General features: G+C 45.3%; 1 protein-coding gene across 1 annotated transcript in view; it reads right to left on the minus strand.

Moving 5' to 3' along the window:
• The window catches only part of LOC148004955 (uncharacterized), a 42883-nt gene extending 17949 nt beyond the window's left edge, over positions 1–24934 (minus strand). Inside the window, exons 1-2 of the mRNA XM_087559366.1 lie at positions 24853–24934; positions 23622–24634 (exon numbers count right to left, since the gene is read on the minus strand). Of these exons, the coding sequence (XP_087415492.1) occupies positions 23853–24634; positions 24853–24934 (864 nt within the window). The 3' untranslated portion in view covers positions 23622–23852. The remainder of the gene's footprint in view (positions 1–23621; positions 24635–24852) is intronic.
• Between the last annotated feature and the right edge of the window lie 964 nt (positions 24935–25898).

Genomic DNA, 25898 nt, shown 5'->3' on the forward strand with positions numbered 1-25898 from the left:
GCTGTGAAAAATCAATTTTCCTTATATAACTAATTTTTTTTTAAATTCTTTGCTAAGGAAGGCTACGGATGTGAGTCGACAGCTAAAGTCCCATACTCACCCCCACGTTTTACTTCATTTAAGTCCAGGCGTGGTGTTTTGTACTTGCGACCCCAGTACTTGGGAGGCAAATGGACCTGGGGCCTGGCACTGCAGCCAGTCCGTCTACTCTGCTGAGCAGTTCCAGGCCCATTAGTGACTGTCTCAAGAAACATGGTAGATGTCACCCATGCGATGACACAATTGTCCCCTGGCCTTCAGATGTACATGCACTCATAGTCAAATGAACACAAACACACACACACACACACACACACACACATACACACACACACACACACACACACACACACACAATCTCCTAAGAGTCACGTCTCTTTTTTAAAAAATAAAAAAAAATAAGCAACTTCTAAAAAAAAAAGTCAAAACAGCTAACTGAATAAAGAAAACAAAAGGCTGCCTTTTTTTCTACTTAAAAGAAAACTTCATCGCCAAGGACGTAGTCTTTGCAAGGGCGGCGTGTGTGTCACCTGTGGCATCTTCCTTTTCATGAATCTCTAGCTATGGACAAGTCAGGCTGAGCGAGAGAGCTTCACGGTGCCAACAGGAAGTGCGTTTCTTCCATCTCAGACAACCTGTTCGTTCCCCTCATATATCACCTCCTATAACCTTAAGCGCCCAAAATTTATTGTTTATCAAAAAAAGCCATAAATAGTTTTCTTGTCACAATGTTCTTAGACGTGTCTAAAAAAAAATTCTCTTTTGAGGAGCAGCCACAAAAATAGGATGCTTGGCTAAAATTCAGAAAGCTCTTTAGGATTTCCTTGGGGAGACGATGACAATATCTACCCAGGGAAGCAGCTCATGCCTTCGAAACTGTTGACCAAGACCGTGATGACCGAGGCCAAAAACAGGACTCAGATGTGTAAACTTTCCTTCTCTGATGAATACTGAAGTTAACCTAGGAGAATATGCTAGCTTTTGCAGGAACTAGATGGACACCGTCTCTCCTGTTAGCCACCCTCTTTGTCCTACTTTACTATGTAGCGATTATCATGTGGGTGATGGTGGTTGACTGGAAATACTGAGAATGACAGATGAAGTTTTGCTTAAGAACAAAAGAAAGACTTCAAAGACACGATGGCTTGTAAAGATTCCAAAGGAGGTTCTTTAGAGAGGTTTTCATAGTAACCATAACCACGCGATCTTTTTTGTTATTTTGTTTCAAAACCTCAAGTAGGATATGTGTTCAGGTGCAGTCTACACAGGACTAGTTCAGGTCTTTTCTCATGCAGGGTGGTTGTGTCCTGCAGGGGAGGAGGCCCTGGCAGGAGTACTTTCAAACACTGTCACAGTAACCCTGACTAATTAGCAAATTCTGAAGTTGTCCTTTAAGAGGAGAAAGATAATGTGCAAAACTAAGCACAGCTGACATATTTCTTGAGCTCCTCTGCAGTGAGATGGTTTTGGTGCCAGGCTGATGCTTGGTTTCTGCTTGGTCAGAAACCAGGTTTGTTTGTTTGTTTGTTTTCAAAGAAACGTTGTTTTGTGACACAAGAGAATCTTAATTTCTGTTTACTAGATTGCCAGCACCCTTCACACAAGAACAATACAGCACCACAGAACTCAGAAGGACTCAGTGGGGGTCCTTTGTTGTCCTCCACTGAGGATCTCAACTGATCACTGTAGCCAAAGTCAGGATCTGGAATGTGAACGACCATTCACTGCATGCACTGAACATGGCTGCGCCTTACCTCCCGTCTTCTCTCTGCTGGCAATCTCTTCATCATTCATTTCCTTAGCTTCTTATCCACAGTGCACGGATATTTACCAGCCAAACAGAGTCATTTTGATACGTTGGAGGCACCTCAAGTGCACCTTGTCACCACAAAACATCTCTATCCATCACGTCCCAATGGGAGAAAGTAGTTCTACGTAAACAGCACACGAAATCACGCCTGTGTGTTTACCTGTGCTACTGAGACGGGAATGAATTCCCCTAATGGGGACTGGGGGCTGCAGGGTCTCTATCCTTTTGGCCGATTACAATCATTTGAACAAGGGTATCCAGCAGGATGTTCAAAAGTGTCTAAGTTAACTCCTGAGTAGACCACACAGTGTCTGCTGATGCAAAGAATTATTTAGCTATAAAAAGAAGAGATAAATGGCCAAGCATTTTAAAAAAACCTAATAATTTATCTCAAACGAAGCATCTGTCACATCTACCACGTGAAATGTTGTACGTGACTAGTTTATAATTCTATCAGGACAAATAGTCTTCCCAAGACGTGGTGATGAGACGTCCCTGACGGTCATTATTGCTTGAGTATATTTTTCCTTAGTGTGGTGAAAATGCAATTGCTCAACACTCATGCAGAGATGGTGAAAGAGGGCGCTGGAGTCCCACCCCCCTCCCCCCCCCCCCCGGCAAGGCACATTCTAGAAAAACAGTGACAGCAGACACATCCTAAAGAACAAGGCTGTCTTTCTTTCGGATTTCCTGGGGTTCTATCAGAGTTCACTGCTTCTTTAAAACAAGGATTCTTAGAACTTCATCTACTCAGAAAGACAGGGGAACGTCCGAGACTTCAATTCTCTGGACCACACATGCAGAAACAAGTAGGGAAATGTCTTTTGTTTGTTGTTCTCTGTGCGCAGAGCTCAGTGACTAGTGTTTTATCTGAAAGCATCACTCTTTCACTGACCTTTTTGAAATGTAGGTTCTCAGATTAAGCTGTTTTTTTTTCTCTCATTTTTCAAGTATTATTTGATTCTCTATGAATTCTATTGCCATTGATAAGAAGGCTGATGGTCTCATTACTATCCCAGCACTCAGAGGCATGGGCAGGAGGATCGCTGTGAGTTGGAGGCTAATTAGTTCTAGGACAGCCGGAACTAAATAGTGAGCCAGCCTGCCTGCCTGCCTGCCTGCCTGCCTTCCTTCCTTCCTTCCTTCCTTCCTTCCTCTTTTCTTTTTTAAACTGATCTTCTTTTCTTTGGGCTCCTACCAGTGTGTTTTGTTGAGGTAACCTTTTGTACACTGTGTGAAGGTTGTCTCTGTATATTAAACCATGGATTGCCGAACCTCAGAGAGCTGGGTGTTTTGTAAACATTCATCCTTCCTTCCTTGGTGACTTGCTTTAATAAGGATCTGATGGTCAATAGTTGAGCAAGAAGTGGAGAGCAGTACTTCCACACAGAGAGGGTCTCTGGGAGAAGAAACCAGGAAGGATTCAGTCAGCAGACTTGGAGATGGACAAGAGATTCACAGCATGAGGTAGACCTGGCCATGTGGTAGGAAGGCCAGAGTTAGTAGGGTTAGAGAAGCCATAAGGGATGTCAAGTATAAATATAAATATAAATATAAATATAAATATAAATATAAATATAAATATAAATATAAATATAAATATAAATATAAATATATATATATCCTCCATGTCTTTATTTAAACTTCTGGTAGATTATGGCACTCTATTTGTTTTTGAGATAGCTTGGTTTCATTACAATGTGCCTAAATGTGAAATGTTATTTTATATCTCGATCCACTGGACCTCTTGAAATCTGAGAAATTTTCCTCAATTCTGAGAATTTATGTCAAAACTCATACACAGAGAGACCAGCCTCGAACTTTCGACTCTCCTGCTTCAGCCTCCCGCACATTAAAATAAAAATCCTACCCGGGTCATGTGATTTTTAAAGGCTTCTTGTCTCGTTTTCTTTGTTCTCTTGATAAAGAAATCTTTCTTCTCTCGTTTAAAGCCTGTGTTTCATTTTTATCTTAAGGGTTTTTTCCAAGTCATGAATTCTCGCTTCAGTTATAGATGGCTGTTCACCCAATACTTAATTAACTTTTTAATTTGTGGTATTTGGTTCTTTTTAGTCTTTTTGTATGATGTAGTTTTGTGTGTGTGTGTGTGTTTTAGTTCATCTTTTCAATTCCACCTTTTACCTATTTAAATATTTCAAATTTAGTTATTTTGCATTTTGTATCTCGTAGTGTAATAATGTAAGAGTTGGTTCTCTCCTTCCGCCCTGTGGATAAAAACAACAGGGATTGGACTGAGGTCAACAGGCACGCCAGGAGCACCCTTACCTGCAGAGCCGTCTCGCCAGGCCAACATTCAATCTCTTACTGTGCATTCATATTTGGCCGAATTTGAGAAAACCCCAAGGAGCTTAGAGAGCGCTTTCACACAGAAAAGGTATCTGATTCCATCTGCTGGGCGTCTTTTAACTTCTTGTCCCGGCCACTGGGCACATACTTCAACCCCAGAACACATTATAAACTCTGACTTTGCTCTTAAAGCTGCGATGAGGATAAACAGGTTCCCTTATGTTCTCTGACTACAGCAGGCTGGCCCTTCAGTTATTCACTTGCTGAGGCCGGAGCCTCTTTAGGTGTCTCGGAATTAGCCCCGCTCATGTTCGCAGGCCTTGGCTGGTGATTTCCTGAGCAGTTGAAATCTGTATCGTATCCAGAACTCGAGGTTCCTGACCTCAGTATGAGTCCTCAACACAGTCACGTCTCTCCGACTTCTGTTTCCAGTTTCTCTTTGTGGGGAGGTGAAGGTGTGTATGTGTGTGTGCGCGCGCGGGCGCGCGGACGCACTCCACTATACACCGAAAAACATGCTTACTTATTGAAGCTTATCCAGATTTAAGAGCTCTGCGGTGGGAGTCAAAGTGTCCAGCTGGTCACAGTCTTCATTTCAAAGAGGAAAACAGAGAGTCTCTGCCAGGTGCAACATCCTTAGTGGTGATTTGTCCACCCTTGAGTTACTAATCATGAGAGAAAAATCGTGGATATCTAACGGAGGGCCGGCACGTTCTGTATAGCATCTTCTTGGCTATAACGTCGCATAATGACCCTAAGCTACAGGGGCGATCATCTGAGAAAGTGAACCATATTCCCCAGGCCATCCAGGGGAGGAGATGGGCATACAAAGTCTTCCTTAGTCTTTTCACCAAGTCCAAGCCCTGAAAAGTGATGTTAGCTACATCTGCTTCTAACAATATTTAAAGATTTATTAATATCAGTCCTTTGCCTGCATGTATATCTGTACACCACGTGCATGACCGGTGCCGGAGGAAGTGGTAAGCTTCCGTGGGGGTGCTGGGAGTTGAATCGGAGCCCTTCACAGAAACAAATTCTCTTAACCACGGATCCAACTCTCTATTCCCTTGATGTTAGTTAGCTATATTTAAAGCTGACAGGTCAGAGCCATGATCGCCTTCACACCCTCAGTAATTCCTCTCGTTTGCCCCACCTCTGGTAACTTATCCAAGAGTTACTGCGGATCAAAGAAACAAAGAAAAATAGGAACGGGAAACAGTCGACCTGAAAAAAAGGGCTCCTCTTCAGTCACCCGGGTCATCAGATAGATTCTGGAAGCAGAATGTTATTGGGCATTTTTATTCAGTCCTGGTTTCTGAGAGAATTTAAGATTCCTCAGAAGGGTGCATAAAAACCAAGAAATCAATTAGCAATGGGAGGGGAGGAAAGGAACTGAGGGAAATGAGGAGGGGGTGAGATGAGAATGTAAATGCTGGGCTGTGTGTATCTGATTTGAGGCAGCTGGCAAGTTCGGAACTAAGGGTTCTAGCTGCAGCTTAAAAGGGGAAACCTGAGCAGTCATGTGTCACCATGTGCGTGTGATGAAAACAAACCAGCCACTCCAAGGAGATCCATAATGGGGCGACGATACCTCATAAAGAGGCGCCATGTAATGAAGACAGCCTCTTGGTCATAAGAGGACTGTGACCTTCAGAAGAAAGGTCAGGCACCGATATCTGTGCTGGGAAAAGTTACAAACTGGAAACGGCCTCCTCCCATCTGATATGCGTTCACCCTGCACCCAATAATTCCAGTCGTGTGTTTTCATGAAGATGGTTTTAGTAGTGGACCTCTCAAGGCAGGTCACTGATTGCACACCGGGACAAGATTAAGAACAACCAACCATTTGTTGTTGTCATTTTGGCTGATCGTGTTGAATGGTAGATTTGGAAAAGGAAGGCAAAAGGTGACAAATTCAAATAGCCTCAAGGACCAGGGTGTTAAAATGAGCTTCCTCCTGCCCAGAAATTTGGTAACGTGTGTGAGAAAATGATTATATCAACAGCTTCTCTGAACAAAATCTACTCCGCTGAACTTACTAGAAGACTTCCCAATGAAATTCTAGCATGTGTTGAATCCTTGACTTTTCGAGTATCTCACTCTTCTGAGCAGTAGCTGACCCCAATTTTCCTTCGACCTTGGCTTCTAGAACATGTGCCTTTTCTTAGTATTTCAGAGGAAGGAGCTCTTAAAAAGAATCCATCCCAATCAAAGTCTACACCAATAAAAATTTAAACTTTCAACACAGTAGAAATTTCTGGTTTCTTTAGAAGCTCAGTTGTGCCACATGATGTTTTGCTGAAGCAGACACTTGGGAGGGCATGTGATGCTTTGCTGGAGCAGACAACGGAGAAAGCGTTAGGATGCTTGGAAAGAATGCAGGTGGAACCCTACAGAGAGCGAGAGGACACTCTTGCACTGCACTGCACCTTGCACTGAAAGGTAGAAGTTTTAAGGTTGCCCCCCTAGACAAAGTTTAGAGCAGAAGAAAGAAACTGGTCGGGCCCTGGAACTGCAAATACACCAGCTGGTTTGACAACTCTCTCCCAGGAACTAGCTGACCATAAAGTTAGATTAAAATCTTAGAGAACAATCTAGAGAAGCAGGAAGCTTCTCCTAAGAACTAGTGGACCATAAAGTTAAACAATCTTGAGAAACAGAGAGTTTCCCCTTGTGATTTTTTTCACTGGTATTCTCCACACTTTCCAATGACACCATCCCTGCCCCCTTGGGTTGTGGTTTCTTCCTTTAAATACCTCTTCTCCCAGCCTCTCAGGGTCGAACTCCTGTGCCCCTGTGTGGGATACGAGCCTCGACCACAGTGCACTGGTTCCTATCGATAAACCTCATGTGATTACAGCAAGGACGGTCTTGTGTGAGTTCTTGGGGGGGGGGGGTCGAGTCATCCCGAGACTTGAGTGAGGGTCTCCCCACTCCGGGGGTCTTTCGGCACCACTTTGCTGGTCTTCTCTTGTCCTAACTTTGTGGAGAGAAATGTGACAAAGAACTTCCCGTGGAATTCTGGCTGCTTCTTGCTGCTTCTGCTGACTTGTGCAGATTTGGTGGAGCCTTGTGGTTTCTGCTGGATAGAGCAGCTGCTGTTGATTCATATCTGGTGTCTGCTACTGGACTGACACGATGATTTGTGTTTGGTGTTTGCTATTGGACTAGACTTCTGGTCTCCTGACAATGAAGATCGGAATCACCCCAAAGGACTACTTCTAAGCAGGCCCACAACATCCTTGTCCTGTTAACCATCTTTCTCCCAAACCTTTCGTTGGTGGGTGGAGGTTGAAGTATTCAAGAACCCTAAATGGAAAACCTCAGCCTACATTTTAACGAGAGGATAAACAGTTGAAGGGAGACATCAATTCCACTACCATTCTCCTTATCACTCTCAGAGGTGAGCCTGAGAAGTGCCCTAAATCACAGCAGTGAGGTAGCAAAGTAGGGGGCAGAATGGAAGAAAAGAATTCAGACTTCTGTGCATTCACGTGCCGTGGTGGGTGGGGGGGGGGGAGGAAGTATCTCAGGTAATTCGTAAGTTCTTCCCTTGTGTCAGTGAACGAAAGGGGTGACGTTGGTTCATGGAAAGAGAGGGACTTTGCAGGCTGAGTACCCCAAAACTCACGTTGAGAAAGTCGGGAAACTTAAAACTGGGATAGTGCTTACGGTTTGGATTTATTGATGGGTGTTGGTTTGAACCACCATGCAAACGGTGGAGGGAGATTAGCATCATGGGATAATTGGATGATAACTCATAAGGTCTGTTGAGAGAGAACGGGCCATTATGATAGCAATCAAGGACAGAAGGAGGTGATGAGAGTTTAAGTTAAGCCATCGCATATGTTTGGAGAGAAGGGAAGGAAATTGTTCTTTAGATTTAGCAAGTAGGAAATCACTGAGTAAGAGCTCTTGTGGAAGTAGAAGTACCGGAATCTAGACGGTAAGATTGTGGAGTGGCTGGGAAGCCAGTGAGGAAGACGTGCCTGAAGACCGCCTTCCCAGAAGCTGTGAGGAATGAGAAATGCAGAGATTCGAGGTCAAAGGACAGGGGTCTGGTTTGTTTAAAGACAGCAGAAGCCTGACAAATTAAAACAGCAGCAGCTTCTGGCTTAGCTCACCTCCAGCCCTCAGAATCTTCCAGTTCCACATGCAAAAGTGTAACGACTTGTGAATGATTAAAAAAATGCATTTGTACTGGAATGCTTGTGTTCTAGCCTACGCCCTTCGCAACACGGGTGTAACTGGTTTTGTCATTTGGTGCAAGGCACAGACCTAGGAGGGGATTGAGGAGTGGCTCTGCGCCTGCTCCTTTTGATGGGAGGGGCTCTGCGCCTGCTCCTTTTGATGGGAGGGGCTCTGCGCCTGCTCCTTTTGATGGGAGGGGCTCTGCGCCTGCTCCTTCTGATGGGAGAGGCTCTGCGCGCCTTCTGAGGTCCATGGGGAGTCTTGGAGCCACGTGGCACTTCCTTCACAGCAGTATTTACAGTCGCATACGCCCTCCAGGTCCTTACTCATCTTTTGTCCTCAGAATCCATCCAGGGGACACAGGCCCTCCGTGAGTGTTTGCTGAACTACATCAAATTAAATTTTAAACCTACAAACTAAAATCTCGGTTTTTCTTCCCTTTCTTTTTTAAATATTTATCTTTTTTTTAATATTTATGCTTAACTCTGTTCTTTCTTCCAATGAGTCTGACTTTTCTTTCCAAAGAGCTTTGAGAAAACAGGACATAGGAGAGTTTAGAGACTTCATTTGCTACAAGTAAAAATTTACCAGACTGCAAATCCTGTGAGGCACGAAATGCCCCGTTTAATCACTGGAGTCCTTTAGGCTCACACATAGTAGCCGGCTAGGAGACAGTTATTAGATACACACACAGAGGCATATGCCAGGACTGTGTTCTCACTCCTACATGAGTCTCAGCCATACCCTAGAAAGAACTATTACATTCAGTAGGTAGACTGGCCCTGACCTGAATTGTTACACTGGAAAACAAGTGAAATTATATACTTTTGAGTTCCAAAAACAAAAGGAGAGAAAAGCATTAAATCTCAGCTGCCATTCCCAAGGCCAAGTACGGCTGGAGCAGTGAAAACCTTCTCAAAATACTGACAGGTAGTTAAAGAGCAGCGGGCAGCATGGTCTCTGAGGCCCTGTCAAACCGATCCCTGTCGACTGACCCTATACTCTACATTTTGTGGTTTTGAGATAGCCCAGGTTGGCCTCAAACTCACTGTGTGGTCTGCACTAGCCTCAGCCTCTAAGGATTCCTTTCTTCTATACTAGCTATAAAAGAGACACACTTCTTTCCTTCTTTCTATCACCCCACCCCCACCCCCCAACCTTTAACCCCAAGAAGCTTCCATTCCAATGGGCAGTGGATGAGCTGTCCAGAGAGCCTGTGACAAGGACAGGACTGAGCAAAACTTAAAGGACATTGATCGTGGTCACAGTGAGGCACTGGCCTTTCCAGCTATTGGCGCCCCTTGGAGGCCTCGAGCAATTACAATTTTATCTATTTTTATTTTTTTGTGCGTATGCGAGTGCCTGCATGAATGGATGTTCTCCACATGTGTGTCCGATGCCTGCAGAGGCCAAAGGGTGTTGCCTCCAGTCCCGTGAGCAATTTTTGGTTCTGACTATTAATACTTTAAAGATTTGTTCTGTACAAGTGTTGGCTCACACTTGTCACCCAGCAACTGGGATGCAGTCAAGAACGATGTGTCAAGGGTCTGAGGTCACTCTGGGCCACTCAGTGAGCCATGCTAGATTACCCAGCGACACCCTGCCTCAAGCAAACAAAACAGATAAACAAAAAAGAAAAACAAACACTTGTTCCTCTCTGAACACCCTATAAACTCAGCTCTCCATATAAACTGCTTCTAACTGCTCCTGCTTCTTCGCTGGCTTTTACAGCGACTGGAACAGTGAAAAAACAAAAACAAAAATTAACAAACCTGTGAAACAGAACGACAATTTGCTAGGACCCATCTAATTTTCTTTCCCATCTTGACCACTCAAGCCACCCCTCCCCCACTCCAGCCCCCCTCCCCCACTCCAGCCCCCCTCCCCCACCCCCACCGCAGTTCTGGGGATGGAACCTATGGCCTCCCACTCCAGGCCAGCTCTCTGCCACTGAGCCACAGAAGAGCTGCTTGTGGACATCTTTCCTTCCCTTCCCTTTCCTCTTTACCCCCTTTTCTTTTTCAGTTTCTTCAATAATTTATCAGTCTCCATGTTTGTCCGTTTTCATTTTATTTAAAACATCCTGACTCTCGTCTTACTCCATGAAACTTTTCTTCTCTGAGGATTTGTTTACTGCTGCGTACTTCATTTCCAGTAAGGGTCTGTGTCAGTTACTGCTTTAGTACGTGGTAAAGCACGTGACCAAGGCAGCTTACAGGAGGCGGGTTCCAGAAGGATGGGAGTCCGTCAGTGGCGCAGTCAGCAGGCAGGCAGCATGATGGGGAGCAGCAGCTGAGAGTTCACATCTTAATCCAAAAAAACACGGTGGCGGGGGTCGGGGTGGGGGTGGGGCGGAGAAGTCACGAGTCTTTTGAAATCTCAAGCCCTGTTCCCAGTGACACACCTTCTCCAATGAGGTCATCTTCCTAAGCAGTTATATAACTGTGGGCCAGGTAGTCAACTTCGGAGCTTGCGGGGACTATCCTCATTCAAGCCTCCCTTGGTTTGAGCATGCGCATGTGTGGAGTGTGCGCATGCGTGGAAGCAAAGGCACATGTATGGAGAGCAGAGGTTGAGGTCAGGTGCCCTTCTTGATCACTTTCCTCCTTTTTTAGTGAGGCAAGGGAGGGTCTCTCAATGAACCCAGAGCTCACCCCATGCTGGTCTGGGTACCAGCTTGCTCAGGAAGGCCGGGATCATAGGGACACGGCCACACCCACTGAGAAATCACCTGGCCCTAATAGTTAATGTTTTGGTAGGCTCGGATCCAAATAACGAGGTCACTGTTTGACACTGTGAACTCAAATACAGGAATAACAAGTATCGATGTGTAGTTTTCTCCAAGAAACATAAAGACCTTTATTTAGTTTTGAAAAGATTACTATTACATCCATATCGTTTATAGAAAAAAAAAGATACTTTTAAATTCTTAACTACTTTCATTCTAAACTATGTCATTCTGGGATACACTCTGCATAGTTACCACTTCAAACAGCGCAGCACTGACCTGGGGTTTTCAGACAGCGTAATGCTATGTATGACAAATCTTAGCCCACCTTGGGAGAAATAAGGCTAGAATATAAAACCGCTCACTCTACATCTCTAAGCAAGCCAGTATTAGAGTTAACAAGATTAAGAATCTTTATTTTATTTTTAGACAATTCTTGTGTACTTAGTAATTATTGCTAAAATTATAAATTGCAGTAATTATAAAAGCACTTCAGTGCCAGGGTTTGATCATATTGAAAAAAAAAAAAAAAACCTAAGCTTGCTCCTTGTCTGCCAGAGCAAATGAGAAATGTGTGAATGACTGAAATAACTACCAATCGTGATCGCCGGGCACGAGGGAGGCCTTTCTGGACACTGCCACCTTAACTGCCTGGCAGGGGAGCTCTGTGCACACTGCTAGTCAGAATCTATGCTTGATATTTTTATGGAAAAGTCACATGATCCACGACTGGATCTAGAGGTGCTTAGATTCAACTAACTAATCATAATCATAAATGCCGTGAATTCTTGACATTTCTCATTCCTGCTTGTATCCATGCCAACTATAAAACAAATACATGTCTCTTTCTTACACTTAAAACATGGTGGATGACTGACAGCTGTGGCTTATTTTGCACACACACTTGATTCCTTCAGCCCTGCCTTGAAATTCACAGGGAAAGCATAGCAGACTGACATGTCCATTCAAGCGAAGCCTTAACTTTATTAAGACACTGGAGAGCTTGGTGTCTTAGAAGTGCAGACAGGGTCAACAGGTGTCAAGGCAAAATGCCTTTAACATAAACAAATGTGCACAGACAGACACTGGAGAGGTGCGCATGTACTTAGAATCCTTTCCCATGCGGCCCATCTCCTAGCAAAGGCGATATACCACAGAAAGACTCCTTCACGGTTTTAATAAAGAGCCTGATACTATTTTTGTACACTTTCAATTTTCAAGTAGAAACTTCTTGAAGGTAGCCTGCAGTGGGCATTGAATGCATAAACAGTAAAGTATCAAATGAAGCTATGAGAGGAGGGTAAGCAGCAGGGCTTTCCCGCTTGCCGAGTGTTAAAAATACTCTATTCATGTTCACACAAACCAGGTATAGTTAAAGAAAACATTAGTCAAAAATTATCAACATAGCATACACATACATGTACTCACGCAATGATGATATACGGATGTGTACACACGCTAGAGATTGCATGAGCAGAAGAGAAAATGGCCAAGGGAACATACAACTAGTCAGTGGATGTTGCTACTCGATGGGAGGGGCCAGAGGAGTCCTTGAAATCTTTATATTGACCTTTCTATTAGAGAAGTGTACCCATGCAATTAGCGTGCCATAAATTAGTGTGTCTGATGTAACCTGAGACAAGAGAACATACGACAGCGGCACAGAGCCAACTCACTTCCCAGGTCTAACCTGCTGTTGTCAAGACAACCATATTAACCTCTCTTGATCTTACTTTCAAAGCAACTTAAAGGATTAAAAACGTGTGTGTGTGTGTGTGTGTGTGTGTGTGTGTGTGTGTGTGTGTGTGTACGTGGCGGGGGAGGGGGGAAAGGAGGAGACTGAACATGGGCTGTGTCTGCAAGTATGATTAGAAGGGATCTGTGGTATGAATCTTGTTCAGTCCAGTCTTCTGAACTGCATTTTTCACCATTTCCCCCCTCATCCAACCTTTCTCCTTACTCCAGAAATGGAACCCCATTTCCAGTGGCCCGCTCCGCTGCTGGCTTTTGGACATTGTGTGTGACAAATCACCTCCTACTTCCAACCTATGGCATGACACCAATTTTCAGCAGCTGTGCATAAGTAATAATTTAAAAAGGCAGGCATATGCTTAGAGTTATATGAAATGATATGTGACAATGCCATCCTTTTTCATGCACTCCTGTGTGTGAAACGGGGCAGAGCAGACTGCAGAAAAGGTCCTTTGGACAGCAACAGGGAATGCCGAGATTATCACCCATAAGGGAAAGAGGGCAAGTCTCAGACAGGTCTAACAGAGCTTTCGGGCTTCTCTATCCTTAGTTAGAGTGGGCATCCTACCACACGTCAAGCCCTTTCACACAGAAGAAAACATCTGGTTGTTCACAAGGCTGACTCACTGTGAATATCTTCTATTTTAAAATGTCTTCAAGCAGGGACATTACAATTTCTATTAGGAAAACTTTAAATCTATCAAACTTTGTTCGAGCTTTTCTTTTACACGGGGAAGTCTCATAAAGTTATGCAGAAAGGGGGATGTTTTAATAACATTTTCATACTTTCCTATACGGGTCATCAAACGGTAGTATAATTCATGTACCTGGAACTGGAGTTAGAGATGGCTATGAGCCGTATGTGGGTGCTGGAAATTGAGCCCCAGTCCTCTGGAAGAGCTGCCAGTGTTCTTAACCACTGAGCCACCCCTCACATACATTAACATATGTGTCCATCCTTGAGCTGATTTGATGATAGTATTCATTCCTGCTTATATTTTTTCTGTAATTCAAGAATTCACTCATCATTTCTCTTTCCCGGCTTTTTATTCCTAGCGTTTTCTTGTAGTTTAAGGTCTTCAGTATTGATCTGCCTGCCCAACTGGAATGCATGAAACTGTGTGATCATTTTTTTTTTTTTTGTTCTTTTTTTCGGAGCTGGGGACCGAACCCAGGGCCTTGCGCTTCCTAGGTAAGTGCTCTACCACTGAGCTAAATCCCCAGCCCCAAAACCAGGCATTTCTTATCTCTGAATCTTGCGACTCTAAATGTGTCACTTTACAGTGCACAGATAGGAACAGATCATCGATGAGAAATACCCTGATCCTGGAGGGCTGGAGAGGTGGCTCAGTGGTTAAGAACACTGGCAGCTCTTCTAGAGGACTTGGGCTCAATTTCCAGGACCCACAGAGTGGCTCAAAGCCGTCTCTAACTCTGGTTCCAGGGAATCCGATACCATCGTCTGGCTTCCTTAGGTATCAGGCACACAGAGGTGCAGACATACATGCAGGCAAAGTACTACACACATATAAATAAAACATTACCCTTATTGAGTAGAAAATGTATGATTTTCCATAATAGTCAATTTCTGCAAACAGAAACTTATTAGATCTGAGAACTGGACATCCAAGGGTTATTAGGTTTATATTAACCTATTTAAGGGTAAGAATATGTTTATCATATTGGCTACATGCAGTGATTATAAGGGATGAGCTGAGGCCATCCCAGTAAAGGAGGGGATGCTTTTTGTTTTTGATGTGTTTAATTTTATTCGTGTCCTATAAGGATGAGCATATTAAACAGTTACAGTTAAGGGGATGTTAAATGCCTTGATAAGTTTTGTAGAAAATAGGTGGAGTTTTACTTATTATTTTCCAAAGTAATGTAACTGCCTAATCTTCCTTCAACACTTATAAACAGATAAGAAACACCAACTTGATAATTTAAGAAACACACTTTCACGTATGTCCCATGGCGCTGAAAACAACTTCTAACACTTTCCCATTTTTAGAAAACATATGAAAGACTGAACTTATAATAATTTGAGGTGTGGGGGTTAAGGGATGGGGAGGACAAACACAAAGTCACAAGTATCTGCAGCTGTAAATTAGACCTCAGAAGATCAAAAACTGCCCCCAAATCTAGACACAGATGATTCAAGACACATGTCACTAAAGCCGGCCTTCTCTGAATAGCGTGAGACATCTCAGCCTGAGATAATTTTGCTTACTGAGTTCTTACAAAAACAGGCATTGCAAGCCATTCTGTGCCTGTCAACGCCATCCCTCTGCCACTCTGACCTCGTCTTCTCTTGATGCTAATATTTATGCACTCAAACTAATAACAAAGAGGGGGGAGGGAAAGCAAGATAAAAACACTGAGTATTCCCACTTCCCAACAGCCACAAAGAGCAGAGAGGCTCACTTTCTTTAAGATGGCCCTTCCTAGTCTTCCAAACCAAGAAGTCTTGTCTTTGATGAATTTGTACCTGAATTTGATGTTGTTATATCCTACGAAAATAACACGACTTAAAGGTCTGTAATTCTGATTAGTTAGTTGCCTTAGCAGCTCTGTGGCCATGTTGACATCTAATATAATTAACTTATTTCTGAAAGTGTCTTTGACAAATTTATTATAAGGAAGAAAAAAGTCAGCATACATCTTTTCTTAAAACACACAATCATAGATACAGTTTTGGTTTTATTTCTTTTTATGTAAAGACTTAAGACTATTTCATCTCTCTTTATAAATCACTTTATTGTAAAGAACTTGCAAATAAAAGACATCATCTAGCTACATTAACACAGCCATTCAAACAAGCACTTGTACAGACCCAAAGTTTATGCATCTCAATGAACTCAGTTGGAACAGTCCTCCTGAAGCCACGAACTTCTATAGACTACATTTTAATGCACTTATCCATCACATAGAATTCACGACAGGGTAAAAACTAGAAAAAAAATCAGCTCAGTACTCTTTCACAACCCACGTGTCATTTACCTGTATTCTGTCCTTGTCATCTAACACGACCGACCGGCCCCGTTTTCCTTACTACATACACTCACCATCAGTCTACATGTGTACATTATAGGCTAGGATCCATATGAGGTAGAGCATGTGTTTCTCTTTCTGAGACTGGGTGTTCTTGCATAATGTACATTCGAAGTTCATGCATTTCCCAGCAAATTTTGTGATTTCATTTTCTTTAGAGTTGAGCAATATTCCATTTTATTTATGTACTCTATCATCTTCTTATTTAAGATAACTGCTATGATAAAAAACAAATATGTTCGACCTATTGAGCAGTGGTTCTCAACCCATGAGTCATGACCCCTTCGGGGAGTTGAAAGACCCTTTCAAAGGGGTTGTATATCAGAGCCTGCATTTCAGATACTTACAATTCATAACTAGCAAAATTACAGTTATGAAGTAGCAATGAAATCATTTATGGTTGAGGTCACTACAACCTTAGGAACTTAAAGGGTTGAAGCATTAGGAAGGTTGAGAACCACTCTATGAGAGGGAACCTTCTTGATCTCTCCAGATTCCTCCTCTGCAGTAGAAATTGCTGTGTTCACTAATGATTACCTTGTCTCCTACTCCAAACCAGTCTCCTCAGGCTGTTGGTTACTTCTTGGTCACTAGCAGCTGTAACAGTACTCACTTTTGGAGGAGCAAAAATGTCTGACAGCCTTAGCATTTCCTCCGTCCTATTACACAATACTGAGGCTGTGGCAATTCTTGTTTAACCCAGGGTTGCTGCTCTTATCTCTGTTAACCAACTGGCTTCCTCTGCCAACTCATCCAGAGAGCACGCTTCTCCCAAATTAGGCTCCAAGCTAAACACAAGAGCATATAAAAACATCACCTTACTTACTCCCCAACCCCCATAGAGATCCAGCTCAAATATCTAAGTACTGTGAAGAAGAAATTTTGGTAGCCACATGTACTTTCATAGGATGGCAGAACAAACTTGGATTCTGACCAAGGAAGGATATTGGCAAAGTTTTTATCATAGGCTTGGAATAGCATTTTATTATTGAGGATCAGAAATATAGTTTGAAGAGATTATGAAGTCCTACAGATTTATTTAAAGCCTTTGCCATGTCTCTGTCTAAAAAGCTATAAATTGTAACATCTAGCTGGGATTCTACTGAAATTGAAATTAATCATAATTAAATAACATGTGTTTTCCTATTATTTCTCTCCATAGTTGGTGGAAGTGGGAATTTTTAAATGAAAAAATCATTTACTGCACACATGTGCACACACTACACACACACCCCATACATTCACATCTTCAGCAGTTAGACTGGATTCTTAAAAGTTAGGTTCATTACTGGAAAATACATCTTGAGTCCCACATAAAGGGGGCTGCTCTCCAGGTTTCCAGGACCACTCAGTACGAATGCTGCCTTGGGTCTGTGCTTTAGGACAGACTCAGCTCATCTTTTCAGCAATCTGGAAAATCTAGAGCACTACCTGACATTCCCCACTCGTCACCAGATGAGAGGTCCAGTCTGCATGCAGCTCTATCAGTGCTGAAGACTAACCAGAGGCCTCTGCTCCCAATCCTGGACAATCTGGTATGAAGGAGCTCACCCCATGTTTTATATGTGACCACCTAAGTTTCCAGACCTATTTCCAGTGAGTCCATCAAGAATCAACCACAATTTTAACTTGCCTAATTACAGCAAGCCAAGTCTTATCTCCACCATATTTGACAGTAAGTGTAGCCCAACTTGGATACTCTTTGAGGCTGTCTACTTCTGAACCAAGTACTTTCTGCAAGGAACTTTAGTCACTTTCTTCTTGAGATTTGTCCCTGTACAGAGAACGCAGGACCATAGCTCCCTATCACAGGAGGAGCCTAGCAAACGTGCACCACTAGACCCAGTACACGGGCGGGCACTGTGCAAGCAGAGGCTACCTCCTGCCAGCTGCCCAAGGCTGCTGGAGCTGCCGTGACTGAAGGCCCACAGACTTAACAGAAATTTGTTGACCCATAAATGCATGGAGCTGTTGACTTAGGCATCAAGAATTATTCATGAAGGATCTAAATACGACCAAAGGGCACATCAAATTTACACACTTGAACATGTTTAATGGCCTGGTGGTGCACACCTGTAAGCCTTGCACTGTAGGGGAAGACAATCTCTTGTGCACTGTGTAAAAGTGTCACTTGTCAATAAAGAGCTGAGTGGCCTATAGCAAAGGTGGGACATCTGGCAGAAATACAGGAACGCTGACAAAGAGTGAGGTGCACGAAGATGTCCTACCTGCACTCAGTATGCAACTCAGGAGAGGTGACCAGCCACATGGCAGACACAGAAGAGTATCAACGGGCTAATCGAGTTATGGACTAGTTGAGGCTCAAGACTAGCTTAGGCCTAGGCATCAACTCATAAATGAATAGTCTCAAAAACAAACCAACAAAAACAGAAACAAGAACTACTAGGGGTATAGATTAATGGCAGAGTGCATGGCTACCAGATAGGAAGCTCTGATTCAAGCCCTGGTGCCACAGTAAACAAAAACACCAAAGTCATACATTACAAAGCCTTGTGAATGTGTATTACCACCCCCCGCCCATCCCTAAAAGACACCTTTACAAACCACTATCATTATAGCTACATGTAACTTTAACCTTTTCAACTCCTACTTTTAATGATGGTTCTTAAATGCTTTAACCTCCCTTGTAACCCACCACCCACCCCGGTAGTAGTGGAAAAGAAAGGATACAGTGGACCTGTTTAGAAAGCTTCTTTGGAGCAACTCCCATCTGTGTTGTCTAAAAATCGGCAGGTCAGTTCACAGGTCAGCATCAGGCGTTCATCCACTTGCAAACACTTCCAGGACACCAGGAGTCCAGTTCAGTAGAGTCGGGATAGCAACTGGGACTCAGCAGTGATGGCATGACCTAGCAGAGACAGCCAGGCTTCAGCCTCAGCTCGAGTCAGCAGGAGGGTCCGGGACAAACACCACAAGTTCTCGGCTGTGCCTCTCTCAGGGAAGCGGAGATCAGTGGTTTCGAGACCCACAAGCACTGTACAGCTAGCTGTACCAGCAAGTCAGGCTGTCTCCGTCACTGTTGAGTCCTATTTATGCTCTCCAAACATCACGTGTCCTCCATAGGCCTTGCCTCAGCACGTGCAGCTGTCTCAGCTAACATGGCTCTGCCAATCAGCCAGAGTCCGAGGAAGCAGCAAGAAATTGCAGCACATCACCCGAGGTTTTTTTTTGGTTTTTGTTGTTGGTTTTGTTTTGTTTTGTTTTTGGGTGTGTTGCTCTCTATGGAGTTCGGACAAATGCAGTGTAAGGCAGACCAATACTGGCGTGTTGTTAGCAAAGAATCCTTCATCATGTGTCCTTTGCCTGGCTTGCTTTAGCAGAACATCTGCTCTCCTGTGTCTGCATCAGCAAATGTTCCCTCACGAATCTGCCTTAGCCTTTCACCTGTGTCCACTTCAGCTAAACTTTCCTTCCCCCCTGTGCCCTGGGAACCCCAGCCAGCTGACTTTTCCTCAAGTTCCCGTTTCAGCCGCATTGCATTAAGGCCAGCTGAGCTGACAGGCCCCTGAGTCCACAAGTGAGCAGGTGAGATGACAGAGTTCAAGGCCAGCCTGAACTACATAGTATGAGACCACACTTAAAAAGGCTTCAACTATACACTGGGCCACAGACAAGGCACAAAAACTTGATGAAAGATAAAATATTTTGTGAGTAAACTCACAAAAGCAAATGTGGGTTCATGCTCCACTACGGTTCTGGGACCCTGCAGCAAACCGCAGCGGCGCCGACAGTAGCAGCACGGGACACTTTGATAAGACGATACCCTCATTATTACATTCACATGTATCTAGGCATGCCCAGTTAGTCAAACAACGGAGTGGGAGATGAACTTCTCACTAATGCAGTCCTTTATACACCTATTTTCCAGAGGGTAACAACCAAAATAACAGCTAGGTTGTGTGTCTCACGACTGCCACGGGTCTGCTAGCTCCAACTATTTCAACTCCGTAAACGAAGTGGTTTTCCTTAGCTCAGGCTTCCAACTGCATTTCCACGAAAGAACCTTGAGTGATCTCCTAAATTCTTATGTCCTTGTCTTTAGCTTGAACCTTGTGCGTACGATAGCGCCCTCTAAATGACCACACCGTTTCACAAGGCTGGAGGGCACCTACAACTTAGACACGGACCCCACATCGAATCTCTTAGCTGGGAGATGCTGCTCTTTCAAGTCTTTAGAAATCCACACGGGCCACAGAGTTGGGGACAGAAGAAGCCCACAAGCAGTAAATCCAGCCGGATGGCGGTCATGGCGCTACAGTTCTGGTGGCCTCCGCTTAACAGAGCAGAACAACTGGGGTTAGCAAATGGCAGTGTTACAGGCAGAGTTGCTTCCACGGGAAGAGAGTGATGTCTCAAATACTCCAAAGAAGGGGAAACTTATTTCCAGAAAAAGGGGGTCATCACTCAACTTCTTATGAACCCCAACAACTGAGTAGGAAATACCTTTAAATGGGATCCAAAGGAATAGATGCTAGAAACAGAAGTAACTCCTGATGCTACCAACCTGTAGGCATTTAGTCTAGGCTCCGCCCCACAGTTACCTGGCAACAGCCAGGCGTGCTGGACTCACTATAAAAGGGGCTGCTTGGGGTTGGGGATTTAGCTCAGTGGTACTGCGCTTGCCTAGGAAGCGCAAGGCCCTGGGTTCGGTCCCCAGCTCCGGAAAAAAAAAGAACCAAAAAAAAAAAAAAAAAAAAAGGGGCTGCTTGTTCTCCCTCTCCCTGCAGTTTTATGCTCGTCCTCCTCTCTTCCCGTTCCCCTCCCTCTTCTCTCCCCACGTGCTCATGGCCGGCCCCTCCCTCCCTCTCCCTCTCTCTCTCCCTCTCCCTCTCTCTCTCTCTCTCTCTCTCTCTCTCTCTCTCTCTCTCTCTTCCCTTCCCCAATCCCTGAATAATGTCCATTCTATACCATACAGTCATGTGGCTGGTACCTCACAGGGAAGGGATGCCTCAGCGTGGGCCCCGCAGAGGCATGCCCTTTCCCCCACACCATAATGCACCCCCACCAAACATATCCCTGGCTTCTCTTTTTATAAAATACAACACTGCCTGCAATTGTGATCAATATTGATAATAAAAGGGAGTTTGACTATCTTACAATACTATGAAATCTGAATTTTTGATTACAGTAGACAAAGTTTCCATTTTGGTGCTACAGATGAACAGGTAAGGTAATCGAGGCCTCCGAGAAACAGAAGAGTTAAAATGATTCGATTATAAGGCACCATCACTCTAACTCACATAGTAAAGAAAACCTACAGCGCTTTGTGAAGCCTACGGCACTGATTATCACGCTCTTACGGACCTGTGCTTTCAAAGATGATTTAAGTGTTCATTATGAACATTCATTTTGAGTAAACACCAACCCAGACCGTGAGCCCTCTGCTATCTGATGCCACGATGCTACTTTATACAGAACTATATCTAATTGCCCCTAAAAATAGCTCTGATTCACCTTGTCTGTGACAGGGTCTCACCATCTAGCTCTGCCTGTCACGGAACTCGATCCTGTCTCCGTAACCGAGGCTGAGATTTCAGCTGAGAGCTACCACACTGCCTGAAGCTGAATTTCCAATGTACCTCTATGTTAAAAGATTCTGGCCAAGTATTGGAAATTAAGGACCCTATTGTCTAAATATTTCATTATGGCCCTCCAAAGCTGCCAGTTATGAAGCACCCAGTGCCGGAACACTGGCTTCTGGAGGGTCAGGTTGTTTTCCCTCTCCACCTCTTGACCGAGTCGGGTACCCAATAGCTATTTGCTGGGTGGGTTTGTAATCCACGCTGACAATACCTGCTTGGCTTAGTGTACATGCCCCCAAATGGAGATGTTATTAAACTATATAACTTCAGTGACCCGAACATAAATCATTAAGAATGCATTAATATATCACATTAAACTATTTAAAAAATTTGCAGGTTTAGAAAAATGATTTAAACATCTAAGGCCAATGCCCTCTGCCAAAGTCCATGAGATGCTATTTCCAGGGTGTATTATTATAACTGCATGAGATTTAATATTCTAATTAAATCATTACATTTTTTTCAAATTGAAAATGATTGTTTATTTTTAAATAAAATCACACTGCTTTTGTATGAAGACTAACTTCTAATATTTTGTGAAAATGAGCCAAAGTCTCCCAAAGCTTAGCAGATCCTTCTGTTGTCAAATCATCTGGAAAGCTGTCAACTGAAGAGTCAAGAGCCTCTATCTACATCAGGACTGTCCTGCTCTGTATAATAAATGCTCTCCTCGCCTTTAAAGACACTTACTAACCTGCCAGGCCTCAGCATCGGGAGGTAAAGGGCCCTCTAATCTGAAGCTGAGATCACATTTTCAGAGACGAGCTGGCACACAGGTGCAACTGCAGCAGATCCCAACAAAAGCAGCAAGCCGCAAAGCATTCTCACGGCTCACTAATAGTTCTCTCTTAATGTCATCTTCAACGAAATACCATTTAACTGTAAAAGCCTTGTTCAACCAACCGAATCATTTCTGAAGACCTTACAGAAACCAAAAATCAAAAATTGAGTTGACATGCCCAATTCCTCACTTAAGTTAATTTGCCCCTTGAAATCACAAGCCTGGCATGCTTAATTTGAAATTGGGTATGCCTTCTTGACGTGTCACTGGAAAGGAATTTTATAATTCTTGATGAAGCAAACGGATGGCATGGGACAAAGATCCACATAGCAGGACTCTCTGCCTGGGACTTTCAGTCACTATTAAACATGACGCTTTACATTTCTCCTGGCATAAAGTCTTTGTCACATTTCCCATCAGAACAGTAAGCTATACTAAGGTTTGGACAGTGTTCACTCTTGCTGTAATGTTTAAGGGAATGATTTTTCATTAATCCTTGAAAGCTCTGAGCTATATTGTACTTTATATCAAATTAGTTAGAGAATAGCTATTGTAAAACTGTCAGCACAGCTCTTAACATGTCTGTGTAGGCTCCACCTGCTCTATGCTGCCCACTATTGGAAATGTATTATGGTAATAAGAAATGTGATACTATCCACCCGGGTTACTTTAGCACAAAAGCATAAAAATATTCTCTGGCTGTTTGGGTGAGTGCTAAGATACAGTATCCTCGCAAGAGATGAAGACTGATCAGTAGTAACTAAACTTATTAAACAAGAAAGACATCAGCAGGAACAGACCGGACCAGGAACTATGTTGGTGTTCCATGGGACAGCAGCAGCAACGGGGAGGGGCAGAAGATGGGGTGTGGAATTTCAGTGAGGAGCAGTGTGTAGAAAGGTGTTCTGTGCTCAGATGGGAATACCCGGGTGCCACCATAACATCTCAACGAGCCACAGAACCATGCTAGCACAAACGGCTAATGCAATTGGAAGATGACACAGAAACCCAGATAAATCTCCCTTCCCTTAAGTCTTTCCTTTTCAAGCAAATAACCATGGACGGCTAATTTCTGTCTCATATTTTCCCCCTAATCTCAGGAAAATTGAACTGCTTAGTGATCAGATAACATCAACGTTTAGGTTTGTTTTCACTTTAAACAGAGTATAGCCAAAGTGTTAAGAATTTAAGTTCTATATCCATCAGCCTACTTAGAACTCCATTTTGAGGATTGCACCCTCTTCTACAGAAAGCGATCCTAAAATTCCTGAAAAAGGTTAGATTTCCTCCAAGCCCTTAGCCTTTGGTACTTGCTCTGAAAACCAAAATTTGCTGGTAAGTACGTGTGCGGATACGTACATACTCATAGCATTCGCTGCCTTCGAAGTGTCAACCTGCCCCTTGTAAAGTGCCAACATGTCATCCCTCCATTCTGCTCCTGGACCTGAAAATTAAAAGCCCAGCAGGCCTGCCCAGTGCAAGAGTTGGGTAGAAGGACGTTTCCGATGTCCACCTAAAGACATCAACAACATACAGTCCCAGGTAGGGCTCCGACGACTTAAAAGGTCAAGGATCGTGCCGTCTCCGTCCCTACGGTGCACGCGTCTGCCGAGCGCGTCTGCCCGGTCGCCTGGGCCGCCGCTGCAGGCACCGCGACTCCGCGTTCCCCGAGCCGAAGCTTCTGCGGCCCCTCGGCGAGCGCGCACGAGGGCGACAGGCCGGCTCACGCTTGACCACAGCGGCCCGCCCGGTCCTCGTCCCTCCGGATCCCGGCCCGCCGTCACCCCGCCGCGAGTCCCCGGAGCAGCCGGCCGCGGCCCGCCTCTGCCTTCCGCTGCCTTTCTCGCAGCGTGCGCGCGGCCTCGGAGGCTTCGCTCGGAGAAGACGGAAGAGGACTGAGCGTCGGGCGGTCGCCGACGTCGTGCAACACGGTCCCCGCGGGCTCCGTTCCCTGACGCGGGCTTCCCAGTCAGATGCATCCTCGGCGGAGGTATTCCATGTTGACAGATCCCTCGCCTCGCACAAAATGGGGACGGGGAGCGGCCGCCGCCGGATCCATGGGCGCCGCCATTTTGTGAGGCGCGGCGGAGCTCGGCTGTGTGTAATGGTTGAAGAGAGTGACCCCCCTCTAGGGAATCCCCGGCGCTGACGGTTACGCAAGGGGCCGTGCGCAAGTGCGCGGCGCAGGGAACCCGCACAGCCCAGGCCGGCCCGCCCGCCGCGCTCGCCACTGCCCTTGAGGCGGCGGGGGGAAGGGGCGGCTGGCTCAGCCCGGCCCTCCCCGCTCGCCCGCGCGCCTCGCCTCAGGCCCGGCCGGCCGGCTTCTCCTCCTCCACGGCCAGGGTCTCCGCCCCTCACAGGCTTGCGAGGCACTCACTGGTCCTCGGGTGTCAGGAATTTCCTAGCCACACCTTATCCCGACCCCGTGGAAGACATAAACTTTACTTGGGAAATAAATCCGTTTCCTAGAGTGAGCACCGGAAGCACGCTCCGCTGTATTACATAATTCTTTTTTTCCCTCCCCTCCCCGTCACCCGATAGGTGCTCCCATCGGAAAAGACTACCTGAAATAACCCATCCTGACTCTTACTATCCTGTGACCTTGGGCTAGTGACTTTGCCACCAGTGGCTGTCTCTAAAATGGGAATCCTAATACACCAAAGGGGAAGCATGATGCTCAACCTTTGTAAACCGGGGAGGGTTCCAACACCCGGTCGATACAAATTTAAGTGGTGCTTTTATTCTAGAATAAAAATTTTTATTTCCCTATTTACACATTTAAAAAAAAAGAATCAACACAGAAAACTGAAGGGGTGAAAACATTTTGCCCTCTTTCAGATACGAGTGCAAAAAAAAAAAAAAAAAACCCTCCATAAGCAATGTTATTCTCAAAGTTGGGAGGTTATTTCCCCAACAGGCACGATGACCGTTTGCATACCTCCTGTTGGGTGCACCAAACCGACCAAAAACGGGAGGACGACTTAAAAGCCTTACTCTATCTCCACTAAAGTAGGGCAGGCAGTTCCCAGCCTATTTGATCCCACAGTTTGTCAAAGTGAGTTTACGGCCCCATCATGGACCATGTGCTCATCGGGCTCCTTCAAGCATGAAGCCCAGAGGCCGACGCCTCCTGCTAGAAACGTCTCCAGAGGGGGCGAGCGGACTTCTCCGCGACCGCCCGGGCTGCGCCGCCGTGCGAGCCTCCGTGTGGCGGGAGGCCCGGCGGGCGTCCGCCGGGGGACGCGAACATCGCCTCCACCCCTAACCCCGGAACAACCGGTAGTGGCCGTTTCCCCGCGCCGCCCCCCTTTCCGCCCGCTTTGTGTGCGTGTGAAATGTGCTGCACATTGCAGATGAACCCTAAGCCGGGCGAGCCGAGTCTATTGTTCCCCGCGAGGAGCCGCCGCGACCGTGTGGAGCCAGGCGCAGTGCCGCGGCCGGCCCTCGGGGGGCGCTGTGCGGCGCTGGCGGCCCGGCCGTGGCGGCGGCTGAGAAGCAAGGCTGGCGGGCAGGCAGGCCGGCGGGCGGGCGGCGCGCAGCGGCTCGGCTGCCGCCGGAGCCTGTGCCCGGGGACTCCCGGGCCGCCGCCGCCGCCGCCGCGCGTGAATGTGTGCGAGGGCCCCGCGGAGCCGCGGC

The sequence above is a fragment of the Rattus norvegicus genome, chromosome 7 (assembly GCF_021556685.1).
Source record: "Rattus norvegicus strain SHRSP/BbbUtx chromosome 7, alternate assembly SHRSP_T2T, whole genome shotgun sequence".
Taxonomy (NCBI): domain Eukaryota; kingdom Metazoa; phylum Chordata; class Mammalia; order Rodentia; family Muridae; genus Rattus; species Rattus norvegicus.